Raw genomic sequence first — 25346 nt, 5'->3', positions numbered from 1 at the left:
AGCAGCATATTATAATGATTTCCAAAGGATCATGTGACACTGAAGACTGGTCTACCTTCATGACAAAAACAACTATGCATTTAATGCAATATGCATTATATTAAACAGGCATAAAGCATTTGTAGGAAGACTGAGCACTGATGAACAATATTGGAGGAAACACATGAACATTGGAAGGTTCTCTGCAAAAAACACAACTGCACACAGAGGTCTCAGAACGTACATAGTGGGATTGAATGAAGGACCATGACATGAGGTGTTTCACAGGGTTAGACTCTCCTATCACCAAATACTTTCACTGTCATGAAGCAAGAGAAATGCCACACAAGGACAAGATGGAGGCTGAAATGACTCATACTTTCACTGACCCGTGGGAATGCATGGAGAAGGGCAGGGAATCTGACACAGGGCTTGACTGACAAATGACAATGACCACCTGTCACAAGGAGTTACCTTAATGAGGGCTGGAGTTTAAAAGAGGGCCGGAACGGCCAAGAGTCCCTGCAGCAGAGAGAGTGGAGGAAAGGGAGGACAGTGTCAGTGGTTTCATGTGAAGTAAAGCGGCAGGAACCAGGTCATTATAGAGGCTCCTGTGAGTTACTGCTGGTCAAAATGCCAGTTACATTAATAGGGAATATTAGACTGCATTTAAATCATGTTCTGCAATAAAAATCAGTTTAAGGAAATGGTACTCCTCAGATAATCTTATAAAACTGCAGTCAGAGATAGTTTATTTGCATATACTTCTAGTTTAGTGCTGTCAGAGACAGACATCATTAGCATCAACAACTGAAGAAAGACGGATGTGCCCAGACGCTTAGGAAAACTCATCAAATACCAAGCATATTTGTCCAGAGATAGCGTTTAACCCTTGTATTTGACAAACACCAACAGGAAATATTATCAACTAACTCCAGTCTGGGCTTCATGAGCATATGAATAGGTTACCCACACAGTCATCCTGCGCTCTGTGGCTAAAAAATGGAAGCAAATTTTTAAGGTGATGGAGGCCAGAAAAAAGTGCTGAAATCTAATAATGTGCAGCCACAGTTTCATCACAGTCAAAAAAACTTGTAATGATACGGCCATTTCTTTTCCCAAGCTCTGCGGCAGGGCCGGTTCAGTGATGTGTACAGCATTATACCGTGCCCTAACCAGGCCTGAAACCACAACTTTTACACAGAAAGCAAAATGCAGTACGATGCAACAAACTGAAAATAGTATTATAAACATATTTTGTGTGTAATATACAGCTGTGCAGTGGCGGCCGGTGCTATCCAGTTCATTCATATTTAAATGGTGTACTACTAGTGAATTTTTTTTGATGAAATGTACACACACACACACACACACATACACACACACACACACAGTGCCCTCCAAAAAAAAATTGCTCTGTTGGCTGTGGAGTCAAGACATTTACAAATATGATTAAAAGATGAATATGAGACAAAACTACTGAATGTCACATTTTATTATTGGGTGATTCAACACATAGATGTCTTACCAGCTAAGAAGTTCAGCACTTTTAGAGTTTCATCCCTCTATCTGAAAACACCCTGCCAGTTCTTTTTATTTGGTAAAACATGTGTTGAAACGACTAATAATAAAATGTGACATTCTGTAGTTTTGTCTCATATTCATCTTTTAATCATATTTGTAAATGTCTTGACTCCACAGCCAACAGAGCAATTTTGTCTTTACTGTTCCAATACTTATGGAGGGCACTGTATATATATATATATATATATATATATATATATATATATATATATATATATATATACACACACACACACACACACACACATAAATACACAAACACACAAATATACATAAATATGTAGATAGATAGATAGATAGATAGATAGATAGATAGATAGATAGATAGATAGATAGATAGATAGATAGATAGATAGATAGATAGATAGATAGATAGATAGATAGATAGATAGATAGATAGATAGATAGATAGATAGATAGATAGATAGATAGATAGGTGACAGAATGGAGAAAAAAACCTTGGGAGAAACCAGGCTCAGTCAGGGGGCCAGTTCTCCTCTGGCCAAATGAACCAGCAGTTCAATTCCAACTGCAGCAAAGTCAGATTGTAAGGGTGCAACTGGTTCCAGTGGTCTTTCCCGATGGCTGTCACAGAGTGACAACTGCAGTCCCCTGAGATTATATGAATGCCTCAGAAATGGAGGGCGAGTGTGAGAATGTACAGTGTGTGTTTAGATGAAAAAGGTTATTAACGGTGCAGGAGGTAGTGTATTCAACCCGACACTGAATTATGGATGACATGCAAATGAGCACGACAGTTGGAGATTTAAAGAGACAAAGGGATTTTCAAAATTCTGATGATGACATTCTACCAATTGGGGGCGCTGCTGCTTTTTAAAGGAAAGGGAAGGGAAGTGGTGTGTGGCCAAGTATGGTGACCCATACTCGGAATTTGTACTCTGCATTTAACCCATCTAAGTATACACACAGTAGTGAACATACTCCCTGCCGGACCTGAGACTGAACCCACGACCTTCAGGTTACAAGTCCAACTCTCTATCCATTAGGCCACGACTGCCCCATTATCCATTCAATCAAACACTATAGCTCAGAGGGAACAAGTAACTGACAAATGGCTTATAAAAAAAGTATAGAGGTAAATGATAAAAACAATCAACTGCCTCTTGGAAAAGGAGGTCTGCTGAGTCACCATATTGATCCGTCTTGTTCCCCAACAGATTTCACCTTTGTCAACAGAGAGGCCACATCAAACAAGCATGTCAATTTGTTTACAGATCAAATTAAATGACCTTTCACTTTTGATTGTATGAATAATAACTGCATACGGCACATCTGTAAAAACACCACAGTCCATTGCAGAGAGATTTCAGCCCTGCATTAAAATATACACAAGGCTGCCTTTGGTCTATATGGGATGCATACAGAGATAACCAGACTGTTTGTATAGATCCAGGGCATTCAGAAGATAGAGAGCAACCCACTGCTGATTCTGACAGGCATCACACAGACAGCACACAGAGAGGAAGAGTGAGAGAACATTCTGCTGTCCTTGAACAAACCCCCTCTAATATGGGCAAAGCAGCAGAGTGGGGCCAGAAATGACTTCATGGAAACACTTACTGTCAGTCTAGTGGGCAGATACATTAACAGCAAAAAGCCTCTGAGAATAACTGTCACAGGAGGGATGCTGCAAACATCTAGCACAATTCAAAGAAAAGAATTACTGTTGTGACCTGTTTTTGAACCTTTGAATGAAAACATGAAAATGAGTTTTGATATTAATTATGAATTAGTTAAGATAATTATAAACACACAAACATGTTTATAATTCATTCAATTGATTTATAAATTATTTTAAATAATTTTAAATGTGTACAATTTTCAAAATGTATATATCAGTAAAAATGAATCTGTACATATAGTTATTTTTTGTAATAAAAAAATTAATATAAATATATATAGATAAATATTCTTTAAATACATTTATAAATAAATATTTATTTTTAACGCTGCTGATTAATTTTTCCAGTTGAACTGCGTTAACGCAGGGGCAGGGCTAGAGTTGGCCACTCACACTCACTCAAATATAAAAAAATATACTGTGTTTATGTTGTTTCTACATTAATTTGAAGATTGAATGTGATATTTTTACAATATAAAAGTATATTTAAAAACTTTCATGTTAGGTGGGATTAATCGTGGAAAAAAGGAGGAAAATACAATGCCATTTTCCTCAAGTGTTATCTCATCTAGAAAATATCAGAAAAAACATAAAAGATTGAATTTGAAATCTAAATGATTGATAAGGGAGTCAGCCATCTCCTCAGTGTAGTGCGGAGGAGAAAGTTCTAGACAGGGAAATTGTGAAAACATCAAGTCTCGGCTTTCAATGCTAGTGCAAGACGAAAAAAACCACTGAATCATGCTACTATGGAAACGTATGTTGGCAGCAGGAGAAGTAATGGGTGACTATTAGCAAACCTTCCTGTTCAAATAGATAGACATGACGTCTGAAATATCATGCTGCGACCTTGAATGTGAGAGCAACAAAAAACAAAGAATGAAAGAGATGCAATGCTGAAAAGATTTCAGCCTCCTACAAAAGACTTGCGAGGAAAAGGAGAGTCATTTGGATTTGTCAAGATATATAAACGTGGTTTCTTGCTGGTCATCTGTTGCTATAGTTTGTCAGTTTGGAGCACTTACATGAGTAGACTGCCGGGTGCAGACATGGATCTCTCTTCTCTCCTGCTGGGACACTCAAATGGATTCCCAAAGGAACGCTTCCTTAACATGGCTTTGACCAAAATCTACAGCATCAACAACAAGATTTCACTTATTGTGCATATTAAAGAATACAGATCAGGGCACGTGGAAATACAACACATACAAATATAAAACATTAATGGAAAAAAAACAATGTGCTAAAAATACTATCTACTGAAATGTGATGTTGAGAAGGACTAAATCCATGAAAATAATCGAGGAAAAACTGACAGTTCAGAAGCATGTCAGTCTGACATGTGGTTAGGTTTCAGTTGTTTGGTTGAGGTCAAGTGTGTCTTAACCTTCTTATTTATCCACTCATTGACAGCAGTACAAAGTCTTTAAAACATCTGAGCAAGATGTGTGGCCTCTGTGTGTTTATGTTCATGTAACTACTGTTCAGTAGTTCATGTACTTGATACACAGTTGCCCTTGTGCTTGCTCTGTTTCACTTACCACAGCAGACAGACTGGGGACAAACTTCACTGAGTTCTGCACCTCTTCTTCAGTGACTTCCACCACAGTACAGTGATCCTCTTCTAAAGGCAAAGGGTCAGTGCCATCCTGAGTCACCCAGGGGTCCACCTGAAAATAAACACGCATACATATATGACACATGCCAACCTATCATTCCATCCATCCATTTATGCACTCTTCCGTTCAATCATCCATTCGCCTAGCCATCAACTGTCCTTCTATTCATCATTTCATCCACTGATCCTTTAATTCTTCCATCCACCCATCCATCCGTAGATCAATCCACACATTTTTTTCTTCCATTGATTAATCCATTCATCCATCCATCTGTTGTTTCATGTCCAGCCATCATCTATTCATCCATCTATAAGTCCGTCCACCCATTTATTAATCTGTCTGTAGATCAGTTCATACATCTTTTCTTTTATACATCCATCCATCTAGTTTTATCCATCCAGTCATCATCTATCCTTTCATCCATCCATCCATCTGACCATCCATATTTCCGTTCATTGGTCCACTCATCTAACATTCTATCCATCCTTTCATTCATTCCTCCATAAATCCATTAATCCATTCATCCATGCTTTCGTTCATTCATCCACCCATCTATCCTTCCATTCATCCATCAATCCATATATGAATCCATACATCCATCTATTGTTTCATCCATTCAGCCATTATCTATCATTCCACTCATCTATACATTGGTCCATCTATCCATTTGTCTGTAGATCTGTCCACACATCTTTTCTTCCATCCATCCATCCTCTATCCATCTGACCGTCCATTTTTCCATTCATTGGTCCATTCATCTTGCTTTCTATCCATCCTTTCATTCATTCATTTCTCCATAAATTCACCAAACCATTCATCCATGCTTTTATTCACTCATTCATCATCCATCCATCCATCCATCCTTCCTTCCTTCCATGGATCAATCCACACATCCATCACCCATCATCTATCCTTCCATTCATCTATCCATTGGTCCATCTATCCATCGGTCCATCTATCCATCTGTCTGTAGATCTGTCCACACATCTTTTGTTCCATCCATCCATCATCTATTCATCTGACCATCCATTTTTCCATTCATCTAACCTTCTATAAATCCTTCATTCATTCATTAATTAATTCAGCCATAAATGCATCAAACCATTTATCCACACTTTCATTCATCCATCCATCCATCCATATGTCCAGAGATCAATCCATACATCCATTCATCCATCTATCGTTTCATCCACCCAGACATCATCTATCCTTTAATTAATCTATTCATTGGTCTGTCTATTCATCTGTCTGTAGATCTGTCCACACATCTTTTGTTCCATCCATCCATCATCTATCCATCTGACCATCCGTTTTTACATTTATCGGTCCATTAATCTAACCTTCTTTCCATCCTTTCATTCATTCATTAATTTATTCCACCATAAATGCATTGAACCATTCATACACACTTTCATTCATCCATTCATATGTCCATAGATCAGTTCAAACATCCATTCATCCATCTATTGTTTCATCCACCCATCCATCCATTTGTCCATTCATTGGTCCATCCATCTAACCTTCTGTCCTTCGATTCCATTCATCTGCTCATCCATCAATCCTTTCATTTATCCATCCATTCAAATGTCTGTAAATTGTTCCATATATTCATTCATCTATCCACCCATCCAACTAGAAAATCATTAGAAAAAAAAATATTTGTCCTAAAAACAAAGTTAGTCTGAAGGATATGAGAGTAGAGTGAATGTAGGCCATGCAGCTCTGATTAATGTGTGCTCTGGGGATCGCTGCTTTAATGGAACATTTTCTGGGTAATGACATGCAGGCAGGAGTCTCTGACGGCCGAGTGTGTGTGTGCTAATTATTCACACTCTCTGTCACACTGATACAGCAGATGGAAGTTTCCAGAACTGAACCAAAATCTCTGTCCATGGGGATTAACTGATGTGTGCCTGTCCAAACACCAAGTCTGCTAGATGTTGGAGAAGCTATCAGAGATACTGTCATATTTTAACACTATCCCTGGATGTGGCTCAGGAATGGTCTTTGATAGAAACACTGCGTCTTTGGTGTGCAGACTAATGAGACACTTTCTGAAATGTTCTTTGGACATTTCTTTTTGAGATACTGAATATAATTTAAATATTAAGGGATGTTGCACTCTTTCTCTCTGATATGCATAAAGAAAAATTTCTTAAGGAAAAACACATTAATTAATAATACCATCCCAATCAAAAAGTCAAATGTGGGCATTCATTTTTATTTTATTTTAAGTAAATCTTTGAAACTCAGTATTTTGCAATACAGATCTGTGAAGATGGTGAAAGGGATTACTTGCCTTTCTCAATTTCTAAAGTGCTCCTTTGTATCTTATGTAGACTTACCTTGATCTCAGGAATGGTGATCCTGTTGTCTGGGTTTTTGTCCAGCATTCGTGAGACCAGGTTCTTCAGCAACTCACTGATAGTTGGCCTGAGATATCACAGAAACACAGAGCAAATAGCTGAAGTAGTAAAACAAAACCAAAACATCTGACAGAACGGCTAAACAATGACAGCATGCTTTTACAAGAGGTGACACACTGCAGACATAGAAACACTGTTTCAAACACACACTCACTGTCACACGGTTTCTGTAACAAGAGGAGGACGGACGGATATCTTTAGTGCTGTTATAACGTGCATCCGCACAGCTCCTCAGCGCAGATGAATCAAATGTTTTGAGGAGTATGTGTGGGCTGTCAGTCAACGCACCAGTATGGATATTCACTGTACTTAAGAATTACAGATACTATGTCTTGGAAGTATGTCCAAAACCAGACGTTTTGCTGGAAAAATGTCATCTGAACAAGTAAGTAACATGTCTGCCAGTTTTGTTCTGACCAACTGAAAAAAAAAATGTTTTACAATAAATCACAGTACCAATAGTGATTAAAGTTAGCAAAGTTAAGTCAGATCACGTGAAATTATTAAAATTGTTATACTTTGTTCTCAAATTGGTAATGTTAACAATATCAACATTGCGTGACTATGTGTATTTTGTGTGTATTAGCGTTATCTGTAGATTTCAATTTCTGTAGAGTATAATCTCTAATTGTCATACCACTGGGAACCCCTGGTCATGCAAACATACAGAATTGGACTCAAAATTATGACACTGTGAACAGTTAGTTGAGTCACTGAGAACACTGCAGCGTGACATTAGGGAACAGAGTGTGTGGGAAGAGAGACGCTCTTTCATTAGTTGATGACTTGTCCAAACACATAAACCAGATGTCATGCATCCGGATGGCCTCTGGCCTTCCACACACAGAAGACAGACTTCATCAACATATTCAAACAGACCTGCATGAGCAAACACAAATATCATACTAAACCAACACGCATCAATACTGCATTTAGCTCACATAGCCATACACTCAAACATCTCTGATATTTCCTCCCTTGGTCTCTGTTCCTGAGAGACAGCAGATGCACCATAAACAGCAAGGGGCGACTTACGTCTCGGGGAACTCCACCGGCTTACTCTTGATCTTATTGTGAAGTGCCAGTATGTACTCATCAATAAATGGGCACTGGAGGACAAGGAAGAAAAACATAGTAGGATAGAGAGAGGAGGGAGACGGATGAGTGATCAAAATCATCCATCACACAAATGTCACTGCAGTAGCACACAGCCCCATCCATTGATCATTCTGATAGATAATCCCACAAAGAAGAATTACTGCTATCACTCTGATCATATCAACACATGACTCACCTTCCCATACACAAAACAGTAGAGGGTCACTCCCATAGCCCACACATCCAGAGCCTGACAAAAACACAACTTCTGTTTTAGTGATGCAGGAGAGATACACTTTTGAGATATTGAGATGAACAGTTCACGCAAAATTTCTATTCTGTTCAAAAGTGAGGGGTTCATATATTTAGTTTTTTTAAAGAAAGTAATATTTTCTTCAGCAAATAGACATTCAATTGATCAAAAGTGACAGCAAAGGATTTTTAAAAAGCTTATTTCAAAAACATTTATTTTAAATAAATGCTCTTATATTTGATCAAAACACCCTGAAAAATGTTTTCATGTGTCATGAGCACCAAATCAACATATCAAAATGACTTCTGAAGAATCAAGTGACACTTAAAAATTCAAAGAAATTAAATTGATTTTAAAAAAGTTATTTTAAATTGCAATATTTCACAATATTACAGTTTTAAATGTATTTTGATCAAATAAATGCAGCCTCAGTTGGCATAGAAAAACCTTCTCAACCCCAAACTTTGGAACGGCAGTGTAGCTCTATGACACGTTCATGAGAGAAATAGCAAAGTCCCATTCAAAAACAAAGTGTTTATTTAAAGGGATAGTTCACCCAAAAATTAAAATTCTGTAATTAATTACTTATCCTCATGTCGTTTCAAACCTGTAAGACCTTTGTGCATCTTCGGAACACAAACTAAAGATATTTGTGATGAAATCCGAGAGCTTTTTGACCCTCCATAGACAGCAATGCAACTGAAACGTACTACCAGAAAGGTAGTAAGGACACCATTAAAATAGTCAGCACATCATTAAAATAGTCCCATCATTAAAATAGCACCACCCATGCATGCGTCATGGACTGACATGGAAGTGAAGAATTGTTGAATAAAGTTTCAAGGACTATTTTAACAAAGTAACAAAGGTTTCTGGGCCTAAGAACTTTTCAGTTGCATTGCTGTCTATGGAGGGTCAAAAAGCTCTCAGATTTGATCAAAAATATCTTACTTTGTGTTCCGAAGATGAACAAAGGTCTTACGGGTTTGGAACGACATGAGGGTGAGTCATTAATGACAGAATTTTCATTTTTGGGTGAACTATCTCTTTAAGCCATTTTTAAAGCCTAATCAGTCTGAATGATTGGCCTATCACAACACAGATCAGCAAAATCACCCCATACACTCATTACCTTTCCACTAAAGCTCTTGCGGTGGTCTGACAGCGTCTCTGGGGCCATGAAGGCAGGAGTACCAGCAGTGCTGGAGAGCAAGGCATCATTACCCTCGAACTGGTTACTGACCCCAAAATCTGCGATCTTGACATGGCCGTCATCTCCAAGCAATAAATTAGATGGTTTGATATCTCTGTGAACGATCTTCTGATAGTGCACTGAGCAAAAAGACAGAGAACATCAGAGATGTAATTCTTATGTTGATGTTTATTTTTATTTTAAAAGGGACAATGCATATTAATTAACATAAGTACTCAAGTCTACTACGTAAATTTGCCAGATTTAGCCATTCAGACTAATTTTCATCTGCAGTCCCTGGCAAGTCCACAAATACATAAAAAACAAACATTCCGACAAAACAGTCACAGACATAAAAAAAAAAAAACCTTAAAAACAACAGAAGCAATCAAGAAACTACTACTTAAAATTATGAAGACATGTTTGATTATCCAATAACCACCCTTTTATCGATTCAGAAAAAGAAGCAAAAGATGTAATATTTCTTAATTCTATAGGTATAGTATTCCAGGTATGTATTGCTCTGCAGGAAAATGCTGACTGCCCAAAAGCACTTCTTCTATGTGGTATTATACAGTCCCCTCTAGTAGTGGCTCTAATAAATTAGATTAAAAATTTGGTCTAATAAATTCATGACGTGGAGGTGGGGCCATTTAATGGAAAATTATGTTTTGGGTACATTATCAAAAAGAAAAAGAACAATGAGCCATTTAAAACAAATGTTACATTTAAACCAAAACATTTGACATATATTCATGTGAGGATCAATTTTCTCATTGCAACACAAGAATACTGTATTGTATGTTTCACCAGTGACTAACTATGATCCCCTAGCCTGGCAGGAAATCTGAAAAAATATAAAATATGAACAAAATATGCAATACAAATTCATACTTATACTGTACAAGTTACTTAATTTTGACCAAAATGTCAGTTTTAACCTGCTTTTTGGATGTTTCATAATATTAAAGTTTAATAACGTTACTAAGTTGAGCACAGCCAGTGAAGAGGAGGTACGAAATCAAGTGTGTCTGACAGCAGGAGCCCTCAGCTTAACTAAAGAACCACAGACAGGTTCAAGAAGGTCACCCTGGGCCGTGCACACAGAAGATGAATTTGATTGGTTAATAGATGCCTTCCTGTCTCAAGTGGTCAATCAAATATAACCTGCCCGCCACTTATCATCTTTCAGTCATCTGCCATTACTGGTTATATGTGACAAGAGCCACATCTCAGACGTCTTCAGATGGTAATGAAAAAAGAAAATCCATTAAGGAACAAAGACATGTGTTCAAAGTATTAGCAGGTTATTGCATATAATTATTTCATCAAAGTCAGCAAGCAAGGTGAATGTGACACATGGAGTACATCACAGTTCATGTAAGATGTCTCTCAAGCAGTGTACGTAGCATAAAACCTCCCCACACACATCTTTTAGATTACTATTAATTAATTCTATTGACATGGCTCCCTGAGGTAACTAGCATAGTGCTAATGAAATGAACGGAATATGGTCACATACTCTGATTACAGTCCACAAATTACCGACACACACACAAAGGAGTTCATTGTTAACACAGACTGATTTATGGCGAATCATGCAAATGGCCTGTTGCCATCCAGACGGTTGCCACAGCGAGTGTTGCCTGGTTAGTAAGATTCAAATGAACTGATGAAAGCTGAATTTCCACTCGATGAGCAGAACAGACACTTGGCAATCAACTCAGTCTAGCTCATTCTTAGTTTGAGCGATTATCTCGTTTAAAGGCTCAATACAATTTCAGCTGTCGACATATATGTTGATCACCATAAAAACTCTGACTCTCTGTGGTCATTAAAAATCCCAGGATGACCTTCAAAAAAGAGTAGGGGTGTTACCCCGGCATCCTGGCCAAATTCGGCCATTTGCCTCTGATCATCATGGCCTCCAAATCATCCCCATATTCTGATTGGCTTCATCTCTGTCTCCTCTCCACCAGTAAGCTGGTGTGTGGTGGGCGTTCTGGCACACTATGGCTGCCGTCGCATCATCCAGGTGGATGCTGCACATTGGTGGTGGTTGAGGAGATCCCCCCTCACAATGTAAAGTGCTTTGAGTACCCAGAAAAGCGCTATATAAATGTAATGAATTATTATTATTAAAAACGTCTTTCATAAGAGCAAAAATGAAGGTCATCATGACACTTACAAGGAAGTGAATAGGGCCAGTTTTAAAGGATATAAGGAAAGAAATGTGAAAATTTATATTGAGTTGTAAAGCGGTTTAAATCAATTTATTGTAAAAATTCTAATAGAACTTTACATTTTTCAAGTTATTTGATATACAGTGCCTTGCAAAAGTATTCATACCTCTCAATTTTTTCACGTTTTATGTTGCTGTCTCATGTTAAACTGCTTTAAATTACTTTTTTCCACATCTATCTACACTCCATACACTATAATGGTAAAGCAAAAAAAAAAGAAAGAAAAGAAAACGTTTTTAACATCTTTGCAAATTTATTAAAAATAAAAAACTCCATTGCATAAGTAATCCATTGCATAACCTTATCTGGGACAGTTGGAATTTAGCTCAGGAGCATTCATATTGCTTGTAGGTGTTACTAGACTTTGAGTGAAGGTAACCTGTGGCAAATTCAATTGAATGGGTATGATTTGGAAAGGCACACACGTCTTAATAAAAGGTCCAACAGCTGATAATGCATATCAGAGCAAAAACCAAGCCCTGGGGTCAAATGAACTGTAGAGCTCAGAAACAGGTTTGCATCAAGCCACACATCTGGGGAGGAGTTCAGAAAAAAAAATCTGCTTCATTGAAGGGTCACAGAAGCATGTAGTCTCTGTTACCCTTAATGGAAGAAGTTTGAAACAACCAGGATTCTTCCTAGAGTTGGTCTCCTGGCCAAACTGAGCAATTGATGCAGAAGGGCTTTGGTTAGACTGGTGACGAAGAACCTAATGGTCACTCTAGTTGATTTCCATGATCATTTGTGGAGATAGGAGAAATCTACAGAAGGACAAAAAGCACTGCAACACTCCACCGATCTGGGCTTTATGGCGGCCAAATTCAATCCTCTCCTCAGTGAAGACAAAAAAAAAGACACTTGGAATTTACAAAAAAGCACCTAAGGGACCCTCAGACGCTGAGAAACAAGATTCTCTGGTCTGATGAACCTCAATTATAAGCATCATGTTTGAAGGGAACCAGCTGTGCTCATCACCTGCAGAGTACCATCCCAAAAGTAAAGTGTGTTGGTAGCAGCCTCATGCTATGGGGCTGTTTTTCAGCAGCAAGGACTGAGGGACTCATCAGAATAGAAGAAAAGCTCAATGCACCAAAATATTGAGATAGCCTTAATAAAAACCCAGTCCAGAGCATTCAGAACCTCAGACTGGGCAGAAGGTTTACCTTCCAACAGGACAGTGACCCTAAGCACACAGCAAGAGTGGCTTATACACAAAGCTGTGAATGTCTTTGAGTGGCCCAGCCACAGCCTGGACTTGAACCCAATCAAATATTTCTGGAGAAACCTGAAAATGTGCATCTGACCCCATCCAACCTGACAGAGCTTGAGAGGTTAAGAGGTAAGGAGAAAAATAGCAGATAACTGCCAAATGCTGATGAGCAAAGCTTGTCGCATCAAACAAAAAAGACTTGAGGCTGTAAAAGTGCTTCAGCTAAATATTTAGTTAAGGGTATGAATACTTATGCAATGTACTTATTCAGTTTTTTTATTTTTAATTAATTTACAAAGTTGTGACAATTCTGTTTTTGCTTTGTTGATATGGTGTATGGAGTGCAGACTGATAATTAATAATTTAAAGCAGTTAACATAAGGCAGCAATATAACAAAACGTGAAAAAAATTTAAGGGGTATGAATACATTCGCAAGGCACTGTAGCTTCACACTAAAGCCATGTTAACACACATGCTATTTACATTTTGTTCCTTTGTAAATACTGTACCTCACTGTAACCCAGATTTAGTTTTTTGTTTTGTATTTTAAGAAAAAAGTGAAAATTAAAGGGATAGTTCACCTAAAAATAAACATTCAGTCATTTACTCACCCACATCTTTCTTTGATTCTTCTGCAGAACATAAAAGAAGACATTTTGGGTGTTTTTTGCCTACACAATGGAAGGCCATTGGGATCAAAAATGTTTGGTTACCAACAATCTAAAGAATATCTTCTTTTGTGTTCCACTGAAGAAAGAAAGTCATACGGATATGGAAAGACAAGAGGGTGAATAAATTATAACATTTTTGGGTGAACGATCACTTTACTTTTTGTGGCAACGTTATGCAAAAATTGTTGTCGACTGAGCTTAACAGAATATTCCTTTAACCGCCAGTTTGTAATGACTGTAATGTTTCAACATAAAATCAAATTTCTTCTTTTGACAGATGAGAGAAGATCAGAACGGCCTTTAGAAATAGCACAGACTTGTTTTCATCAGGAAGCGATGACCTCCCCCACGCACAAATACATGAGCGCATTGCCACATTCGCTGACTTCATTAGCCTTACAGGATGCCATGATGCGTTAGAACAAACACAGAGCTTTTCCTTGAGACAGAACTCTCTTGGGTCTTTATTTTTACAGAAGTAATAATTAATGTCAGGCGCTCATCAGTAGGAGTTTGCCTCACTCTTCTCTACTGGGAATTATTTAACTTCAGATGCTCTGTTACAAAATCCATATCAAGGCGGTCTCCTAAAAACTAAAAATGGAACCCAGTGAGGTTGACCCGGAAATTCGAAAAGGGTTTTTAAAATAAAGGAAATGACTCACAGTACTCGATGCCCAGAACAATGTCTCTGAAGTAGTGGCGGGCCTGGTCCTCACTGAACAGACTGTCGCTGGGGACCTCCATCACAGGGCTGGTGACCAATAGAGACACTTTACTGTAAGTTAACTGATAAAGTACTAATAAAAGACAGTAATCGAGACAGTAACAGACAACAATGATTCAGGAAGAGAAATATTGAATGAAATGATAGGTGGAGAGATCTTTTGATACAATATACTGTGTGAAATGTCCTCTTGATGTACTTAAGGCACTTTAATTGTGCGGAAGTTCAACTAAATATATACTGAAGTGGAACTATTGCAAGTATACTTTAGGTACACTTTACATATCTTGCATTTAAAGATCGATATTGTTCAAAGATCACACAATCCTCATCAATAGCGGCACTGAAACACATTTTAGGCTTAATATCAAGAAATGTGCATTGTGCACTAGTACTCCAAATAAAGTTGAATTATATTTTTTATATATCAGTAAGTCTCGAGCAATATGTCATTAAAAAATATTAAGAGGTTTTAACTATACTTAGTATGAAATAAAAGTATTTTAAATACATTATTATTATTATTATTTATTTATTTATTTTTTTACCAGGGCAGCGTGAATCATTTACAATGATTCTGAGTTAAATTTTCTTTTAGCAATGTATTCTATTTGCACCAGGAAAAAAAAAAGATACACTCCTTGTATAAAATATTTAGATATTTAATGTTTAAATTATGATTTTTGTTTTATATGCTTGTGTTGTTTACTGTGTGGAGACGTGCTGATATCGCGTTTGGTCTCGTTCTGTCTCGCGTGTCTTGTCAGTGTCGGCGCTTGCTTGGCCATTTGTTGTGAAAAAATAAGGAAAGTGTCTCCAGCTAAATTCAATTAGTATTTTGTTAGAGGGGTATAAAAAAAACTTAGTTTCAGTTTTTATATCCATTTTTTACTATGTGTAAGTAAGTTGTGTTTTATTTTACCATGTGTGTTTGGCAGTGTTATTTTTAAGGATTACTGAAACTACTGTCGTTTGATTTGTATTTGTTATTTATTTTAATTTTAGTTAAATAATGTCTGAATTTATTATGTCTGTTTAGATCGTTTATTAAGTTTTAGTTTTATTTAATTTGAGCTATTTTAATACTTCAACAAACTAAATGGAAATGAAATTATATATATATTGAATTTATAAATGTGTATATATATACAGTGCCCTCCAAAAGTATTGGAACAGTAAAAACAAAATTGCTCTGTTGGCTGTGGAGTCAAGACATTTGAAATTATGATTAAAAGATGAATATGAGACAAAACTACAGAATGTCACATTTTATTATTAGCTGTTTCAACAAATAGATGTTTTTGCATCAGGACAATGACCCAAATCACCCTGCCAGTTCAGTCAAGGAATTTATAAGGGCAAAGAAATGGAAAGTCTTAGATTGCCAGTCAATCTCCAGATTTAAATCTGATTGAACATGAATTTCACCAGCTAGAGAGGAGAGTAAAGGCAGAAACTCCCCAAAACAAGCAACAATTGGAATTGGCTGCATTAAAGGCTGGGAAAAGCATTTCAAAGGATGAGACCAAGAGTCTGGTGATGTCTATGGGTCACAGACTCACTGCTGTGATTGTGTTCAAGAGATCTGCAACTAAATAATAGCTTTTAATCTTTTATATCTGCCTTATGTTCAACTGTCCCAATACTTATGCTCACATTCAACTCTAAAAGTGCTGTTCTTTTTATTTGGTAAAACATATATGTGTTGAAACGGCTAATAATAAAATGTGGCATTCTGTAGTTTTGTCTCATATTCATCTTTTAATCATATTTGCAAATGTCTTGACTCCACAGCCAACAGAGCAATTTTGTCTTTACTGTTCCAATACTTATGGAGGGCACTGTGTGTGTGTGTGTGTGTGTGTGCGTGTGTGTATATATGTAAAGAACCTTCTGTTCTATAATATTCTGAATTGTTTTTAGCTTTATTTTTTGTTTTTCATTTAAATGTTAGGTTTTTAAATTTAGTTGTGTGCATTTGTCATTTTTATTTAATTTCTTTCCTTATATTTAAAATGTGTATAGGTAGTATTTAGTTTTGGATCTGTTTTAGTTGTTGTAATACTACAATTGATTGCTTCTGTTGTCCTCATTTGTAAGTCGCTTTGGATAAAAGCGTCTGCTAAATGACTAAAATAATAAATAATAATAAAATAATGTTTAATTATATTTTCGATAATTTTATCTGGAAAAACAAAAGCATTTTACTTTATAAACCTAAAAAAAATGTTGTATTTAAAATGATTAATCAATTTGTTATTTATTGTTAAATGTAAGAGTTAAATGTGTTTATTTATTTGTCCAAAAAAAAAAAAAATTAATTCTGAATTAATATATTTCATTTCCCCATTTTATTTTATATGGCCCTCTTTTTTAATGAATCAAGTGAGCTGTACATTCTTTTGTTGAAAAACAATATACAATTAATATATAATCCATATTGTAAGTTATTTTTGTAGTTTTGACTACTGTAGTTTCATTTTGATATCATCTGACTTAATGGAATCATAGTCTAATGCTAAAACATCGAAGTCTGTGCCATCATATTTTTCTACAAAAAAATCCAACTTTCGCCAACTAGCATGAACTTCTCCAGACTGTAAATCAATGCAAAAATCTAGGCATAAGTTATGTAGTGTACTCCAGCCTTTAGTTATATACTTATTTATATCAGCAGAATTCCAAATGTTTGCAAGACATACTGAAGGAATGGATGGCAGATCTACAATGGCCTTCATAATAATATTAATTATAATATTTCTTGAATAATTATTAATCAAAGTTACATTTATGCATGTTAGAGAATAAGTTGATTATGGTTTTAGTCTGTCTTTCTACTCTCTAAGAAGCTGCTCTCATTGTGTGTGTAACCATGCTCGATAAGGTTTACGGCTGATGCAACCTTGAAGATAAGTGTTTCTCTGCGTATGCGTGTTAGTATCTGTCTGTACAGGGAGAAGCTCAGACAGTCCACGACACTGCCGATGTCCAGCGTATCAGATATACGTCTTTGGAGAGACGTATTGTGTCGGACCTCTGATCACTAAAACAGTCATCATCAAAAGATATGCTTCAAGCTTGCGTCCATATGTGGAAATTGTCTAAGTTTATCTAGGTTTTAGAACCAATCAGAATTTTGATGACTTATGCATTGACGCAATTAGCAACTTCTTTTAGGGTATAATTGCTGGTGTTTTTGAATTGTAAAGCAGGTCGGGCTACGAACTCTATCACAAGTGTTAAAGCTGACTTCTGCGGATGAAACTGCAAACTATTTCTTCAGTAAATTTCTTTAATTAATCGCAATCTGACTCCTGGTCTTTGTTTATCATACCTGGTCCATGGGTTTTAACTGTTATTCCCCAACAATATGTAGATAATGTAGCACTGGGCAAGTTGTGCAAGAGAACAAAGGATGCTGGGAAACTACAGGACTGCACACACAGTGAATAGAATCCTTAAAAATTAACTGTGACTGTGAGATTTACATAAAAACCAATCACAAAAAACCACTTAGCACAAAACAGGGTCCTCAAAGGCCATTTCATTCATTACCCACAGGCAGTGAATCACGATTGAGCAGAAAGGCCAAACATATTCAGCCAGGTCTAGTGAAAATAGACCATTCTATAATTATGCAAAATAAGTTTTAATCTGCTCTTTTCAAGGCAGAAGCCCACAGACAACATTTCTCTCCAAAACAAAGCCGGGCCACTTGGCAAAAACTAATTTTCAACCAAAGTAAAATGTCACATTTGAAAGAAAAAAAAAAAGGTATTGTAATAAACTGAAAGACTGCTGCCCTTTAAATTAGCTTATTATGGATTTAGAAACACAGAGAAAGCGACAGAATAAATAAAAACTGCAAGTACCAGAAGGAATACTGAAAAGATTAACAATGCAATTATTTTATATGCAGCGAGTCTACTCAGTAACAAAAAACTAAATAACCGATATAGGAAAAGATGTGAATAAAAGAGACTGAGGGAGAAAGTGAGAACATAAATACTTAATTAATCCCTTTGGAACAATGGAGGAAAACTGAGTCAGAGCTAAATGATGACATATGCAAGACAGGACAGTCGATAAAGATGGGAAAGAGGTGATTAATGAAACGATAGAGGATGGAAGAAAGCATGGCAAAAGCGTCAATTATGCACAAAAAGAGGTCTAGGTGGACACACAGAATACTCACCCCTTCTGCATCAGCTCAAACACTGCGGAAAGATCAGAGAGTCATTAAAGAAAAATTAGAGTGAAAAGACATTCTGTTATTGACAAATCCATTACTCGGAGCACTTTGTGAAATGTAATGTTCACAATCATTATATAGCATGTCATACCCTCAAATGACCCTATTTCACACATAAGCATGATGTGTGCTTTTATTCGCACCATTGCACAGTGGTGTGAAGTCTTTTAGGATTTTGTAGCAGTCCATCAGCACAAACACCTTATATTCATTCCTACAGTATGAGTCAGAGCAGTCAACTAAATTTGTCATATGTATGATATACAGATTCTCACTTCAGCCCATTATGAAGACAGGCTGCAAAGTTTGATCTGTCTGAAACATGCCACTGTCTGCTTTTCATTCAAAAGTAAAGTTTGTAACGGTAAACTTTATACTGACAAAAGTTTAGCAGCGACAATGTGCACAGAGGTCATTCATTTTCAATGAGAGTTGGTGATCTGAGATTATATGAGTGACACTGATCTGACTAATGTCAAAAGGGTTTCATTTTATGCAGGTGAGCAGTGATGTGATGAGACGACTAGCAATGGGAGCAAACAGCTGAATACTGCAACCAATGTGCACATATTTAGAAGAAAGGGTTAAGCATGGATGATGTGTAAAATAGGGTTAATGTTGAAGATTAGAATACTAATACAATACCAAAAAGATTTTTTCAATACTTTTTTAAAAGCCTCTTATACTATTACACAGCAAAAAACTGCAATATTGCAAACTATTACTACAATTTTAAAATAGATGTTTTGTATTTCAATATATTTCAACATGTAAATTATTCCTATGACGGCAATGTTGAATTTTCAGCAGCCATTACTCCAGTCTTCAGTGTCACATGATACTGAAATCAGAAATCATTCTAATATGCTGATTTGGTGCTCAAAAACATTCATTATTATTATCAAAAATATGGAAAACGGTTGTGCTGCTTAAGATTGTTGTGAAAACTGTGATAGATGTTTTTTCTTCTCAGGATTCTTTGATTAATAATAATAAAAAAACATTATTTATTTGAAACAGAAATCTTTATAACAAATGTTTGTATTGTCACTTTTAATAAGTTTTAATGCGTACTTCATACATTCACACACACACACACACACACACACACACACACACACACACACACATGTACAGTATGTATGTATATATTGTGACGAGTCGGCGACCTGAAGACGGGGATGTCCCTTCACGAACCCCGCAGCACGACAAGGACACCAGATCCCCTGTTTATTTTGGACACTTTTTCCCCCTTTTGGACACTTTCTTTTATTATTTTGTTTAATAAAAACCTCTCCGAGGCCTGACGCCACACCCGCTGTGTCTGTCGTTTGCTCCTCCCACCACTATATATATATATATATATATATATATATATATATATATATATATATATATATATATATATATATATATATATATATATATATATAAAATCATGTTTGAACTGTAGTGTAATTACAAATGTACAACAATGGGTGTTTCAGTTACCGTAAAAACACCATAATTTACCACTAAAATTATATTAAAAAGAACATACCCATGTGAAGGTTGTCCTCCGCTGGATCATCCAGCACCTGAAATAGAAACTTTATTAAAAACACCTGCTACAGGCACTATATGACCCATTGGTGGTGGTTGAGGAGATTCTCCCCTTTCATGTAAAGCACTCCGAGTACCCAGAAAAGTGCTATATAAATGTAACGAATCATTATTATTATTATTATTATACAGGCCCAGAGCAAATCTTACTTTATTTATCTGTTTTTAATTATTTTTATGCATTTTCTTAATTTCATTTTCTGAGAGACTATATTTTAAAAGACCATAATTGATTATTTCCTTAGCTTGCTCAGCTATAAAGCTGTGTGTGTGCAAATATGATGGAAAAAAATTGAACTGCTGAAGACTGTCACTCTACACCACTGCTTGTTGGAAAAAGTTGCTTGTTTTTGGACAAACTAGATGGAAAAGCAACACTTAATTAAAAAAACAAAACAGTCAAGCTACTGGCACAGCGCCACTGATGAGATTCGATAAGCATCAGGTGCTTCATCCTTCACTGCCAGCAGAGCACCATTTCTGTATTGCTCCTAATGGCTGCACACTCCTAACTTAAGACTATACTTGGACTGACAGTAGGAGAGCCCAGGTGATTGGAGTGTAGGTGGTTCCTCTGCCTCACTTTCTAAGTTTCCTTTAAACATTTTTCATGCTCTGATTCAATTTCTATCTCACACGCACTGTCTCACCCCTCTTTTCTAATTTTGCTGACGTACGTGGGTGCTGCTGTGATTGAAGAGCACTCAGACGGAACCACAAGGGGAGAGAAGGAAAGGCGCTTTTCTCCTTCAGCATCCCTCCATTCTGGCTTCCTTTTCTTTATACTGTGATCGATCGCACTCCTCTCCACATGCCATTCTCAGGAGCATTAAGGGCGTCTCTCTTCAACAGATTTACTCCTAGCTGATTTTCAGTGTCGCTATTATTTTGTCCCCTCTTTGGCACAAATTACATAATGATACATGACTAGTCTGAAATATAGCTTGGTTATTGAGCAGTTCATGTAATTGAGTGCACTCCCTTCCAAATTTCATCTCTCTGTATTTTCATTATTTTATTATTAATTAGGGTTTTTTTTATACCTGGGACCCAGACAAAAAAACTACAGCAGAAAATATGGAGTAAACCAAATTTATTTCAAGTGGTTGTTCATTAATCAAATTACAATAAATTTAGAAGAAAGAACGTTCTGAAGCAAAGAAGTTATTTTGTTCAATTTGTTCAAAGGTTATTTAGAAGGCAAGTTTGTTTGTTCATTGAGAATAAAGTTTATTCAGTCCGACGGAAGAAAGAAAATCATAAAATTTAAAGGGATTCTTCGTTTGTTTGTTGTAAAGGATGGAAGGAAGTTTGAAAGGTTTCTTCAGATGGAAATCAACGTTCAGAAGAAAGTATTAATTAAAAAAGAATCAAGAAAAGAAAGTTATTTCGAATGAAAGTTTGCATGAAAGGAAGAGTAACAAAAGAAGGACATTTAAAGGAAAAAAGTTTAACAATGAATTAGAAGTTTGTTCATAACGAAGTATTTTTAGGAAGAACATTTAGAAGAGAAGAACAGATTAATATTTTTTTATTAAATTATTAACTAATTCATTTGATTAATTAGCAGATGTTTATTATCAGTGGATTACATGAATGAAGGAATATGGCCACAGTCCTTACCTCAACCAGTTTAACTATGTTGAGGTGGTCCAGTTTTTTCAGGATGGCTATCTCCTGGTAAACTCTCTCCAGAGGACCAAGCACCTTGGGCTGCTCGCCCTGGGCTGCTTTAGGACCTCGAGGAGGAGGGCGGCCTGCAAAGAGAAAGAATGCAACTAAGTTTGCTGCTTCATTTAATACCGAATTCTTCAGCTGGTTTAGAGGACTGCCTCAACATCTGCTGAGCATAACATCTGGATACATCTGGTTTCAAATTAGAACTTAATTTAAATGCCATACATACGGGGAAATCCATACTGTTTCATCAGCTTCTTCTTAGATACCACTTTCATTGCCTGCAAAACAAGTAAGACAGATGAAAAAAGCAAAACAGCCAATCTTGCCAAGACTAAGGTCTGAACTACGGTAGGTGTTCTCAAACACACATATTTCCATCTATAAATTAGGTGACACAATCAACTGACTTTTCCATTTACATACTAATCAAACAAAGATTTCAGAGTTCATTCAACTGCAGCCCTCTCGTTTGCTTCTGGCCTTGATGGGACACTCGAGATTCCTCTCACAGCAGTGTTCCTGCGTAGGTGATTGCAAAAGTGAATGTGGAAATTTGGTCACAAACAGTGAGTGACAGACTATAAGAAGCAAGCAAACCAAAGTGCTTGTGATTTGTAAATCAACTTGGGTTCTGCACATTCAACCACTGATGCTTGGATCAGATGTCTTTGTAAGCAATTCAAATGTTAATCAAAACAAATGCTTTTGGCACACAGAACTGGGCTTTTCAAATCTACACTTCCTGCGAAACAGAGTCATCTGTATCTTTTTACAATGGAAGACGTCTATTATAGAAGAATTGTGCACCTGTTTCTTTTCTGCTGGGATGAAAGGCACAGAGACGTACATAGTGCGCAAACAGAAAATTTGGAGACGTGGGCACGTGGGAAGTGCTCTCTCTGAATCTCTGCCACTCTGCTCATTACAGTCAGAAAATGGCAATACAACAGGCTGCCAATTCCTAACACCTGCGGTTTCATAATGAGTGAGATCTGGACAAATTCTAAATTCTTCCTTGAGTTTTTCATGATGGAGAGGATTCAAAATTTAGCTTTGAATCCATGGAGGATTCCTCTCCATGAACGTTATGGAGAGGATTCAAAGATTAGCTGAAGCGCACGTTGAAACCCTGTGGTCTTTTCCCTTCATTTTTCAAGGTATAAAATCCAATATCTCAGAATTATAAATGTTTAAAACACACACAAATACAATAAAATTGGCCCTTCATCTTAAAAAGTACACAACTTTAGACGTGAATCCATAATAGTTAGCAATAAGAAAGAGTGCTTTTCTCCTCGCTCTCAAGGACAGCTGGAGGAGGCAATAAGTCTGTTGTGCTGACGAGTTAAAATAACTCAGTTCGTCAAAGAGTGAAGAGGAAACCATGAATGATTTATAAACATGTCAGAGGTGAGCACAATGAAAGAAAATTGCTATTTAGAATGCAGCAGGGACGGAAAGAACTGAAGCATCAGAATGCAAATGACTGGGAAACGATGGGATGAATCAGCAAGTAAGCAATTCAGAAATACAGTTTGCTGTATGGGGGTGATGCATCATGTTTACTGTAAACTGAAAAATACAGTGGGGTCAACAAGGAAAACGCCTCTCTTTTGCAATATTAAATAATAATTGAGATAGCTCCTCGCTACAGATTTTTTTCTTGCTTTATTTTTTCAGTCGTCGCTTATGCTAAACAAGGCTGCACTTATTTGATCAAACATACAGTAAAAACTGTAATATTGTGAAATGTTATTACGATTAAAAATAACAGTTTTCTATTTTTATATCATTTAAAATGTAATTTATTCCAGTGATGACAAAGCTGAATTTTCAGCAGCCATCACTCCAGCCTTCAGTGTCACATGATTTTTCAGAAATCATTATAATATGATGATGTGGAGTGCAAGAAACATTTCTTAATATTATCAATGTCAAAAACTGTTATACATTGTATAATAAATTACATTATAACACTGATCCATTCGAAACATGCTTTCTGAATAAATTATTAATTTCTTTAAAAAAATCTTGCCGACCCCAACTTCGATCAACTTTACAATGTGTTAAGATAAGAAGCTGGAAAATGTTAAATGGGATTACATACTGTAAATAAATAATCAAAACAATAATGCAACACTTCTGATATTCCATTAAATAACTTATAAACAACAAGAAAAATATCAAACTGCATGGTTTCTGAGGATTATGTTTCAACTACAGTTGAAAAAGGACAGGCAGAAAATGGCCAGATGTTGCAAAGGGGAGAAAAAATTCAAGAAAAATGAAGAACAAGATATAATTTCAGAATTAATTCTACCTGTAAAGAAAAAGAGAATGTGTGGTAATTGTTAGAGCGGTAAAACCCTGCTTTGTGGGGCCAACAGAGTGTATAGGGCCAGAGTCACTACCCTGCATTAATAAAGTGATTTGATCTCTGTCCTCTATTCATCCTTGCTGTTATATATCCACACAGCATGAATTAATGAATGCAGCTGGGAACCGGGAGCTATATTTTGCTTTCAGACACATTGTCTATTATGACAGTTGATTATGAGGAGGAGAGGAAAATATCCAAATGTGATCATGAGACCGGCAAAAAGATGAACTACAAACAAGGGAGAAAAATAGCATTATTAGGTACGCCTAATACCAAATAAGATACCCTTTATACACTGATACATGATGTCATGTTGAATTTTTATCCTAGTATGTGAATGTTTCAGAAAAAAACAAGAATTGTTGCTTTTTTTTCCACTGTTGCGCCATCCAGTTTATAGCTCATATATAGAGTCATCAGAAGAGGATCCGGGAACAGCCTTCTGCTGTTGAAAACCCATTCCCTTCAAGGTTATGATTTCAGCTGTGCCTTTCTCCTGTTGTGAGAAGTGCTAGTTTGAGTGTGTGTGGCCATTTTTCTCAGCATGAAGAAGTCTGACCAATCTCATCTGACCTCTCTCATTAACAAAGTGTTTTCATCCAGTGAACAGGCTCTCAATAGATGTGATTTTCTTTCGCACTACTTGTAGTCAGAGGTGAGCACAAGCGTCTGTCCATGTGGCACCCTGTCTAGAACCAGTCGTTAACACTGTGTCTTCCTTATTTAGGATGATTTACATCCTTTACACAATGAAAATTTGCTGAAAAATTTTGCTCCATCCAAGGTG

The 25346-nt window shown here is 36.5% G+C and overlaps 2 protein-coding genes across 6 annotated transcripts in view; both read right to left on the bottom strand.

The window, feature by feature from the left end:
- The window catches only part of LOC306869969 (CCN family member 1-like), a 1026947-nt gene that overhangs the window by 900620 nt on the left and 100981 nt on the right, over positions 1-25346 (bottom strand). The window lies entirely within an intron of this gene.
- camkk1a (calcium/calmodulin-dependent protein kinase kinase 1, alpha a) overlaps positions 1-25346 on the bottom strand; it is an 83501-nt gene that overhangs the window by 4392 nt on the left and 53763 nt on the right. For 3 of the 5 annotated variants that reach the window (XM_079416950.1, XM_079416951.1, XM_079416952.1), the window contains 11 exons: positions 22406-22457; positions 22123-22256; positions 20438-20474; positions 18841-18862; positions 14584-14672; positions 9734-9933; positions 8545-8598; positions 8286-8359; positions 7170-7257; positions 4747-4875; positions 4231-4334 (listed from right to left, as the gene is read on the bottom strand). In XM_079416950.1, the coding sequence (XP_079273076.1) occupies positions 4231-4334; positions 4747-4875; positions 7170-7257; positions 8286-8359; positions 8545-8598; positions 9734-9933; positions 14584-14672; positions 18841-18862; positions 20438-20474; positions 22123-22256; positions 22406-22457 (983 nt within the window). Of the gene's footprint in view, positions 1-453; positions 502-4230; positions 4335-4746; positions 4876-7169; positions 7258-8285; positions 8360-8544; positions 8599-9733; positions 9934-14583; positions 14673-18840; positions 18863-20437; positions 20475-22122; positions 22257-22405; positions 22458-25346 lie in introns of all 5 variants that reach the window. The other 2 variants (XM_079416949.1, XM_079416948.1) reach the window with 1 other exon arrangement.

The sequence above is a fragment of the Barbus barbus genome (assembly GCF_936440315.1).
Source record: "Barbus barbus genome assembly, chromosome: 5".
Taxonomy (NCBI): domain Eukaryota; kingdom Metazoa; phylum Chordata; class Actinopteri; order Cypriniformes; family Cyprinidae; genus Barbus; species Barbus barbus.
The sequence above is the reverse complement of the archived record's forward strand: the minus strand, read 5'-3'. Positions and strand labels throughout refer to the sequence as shown.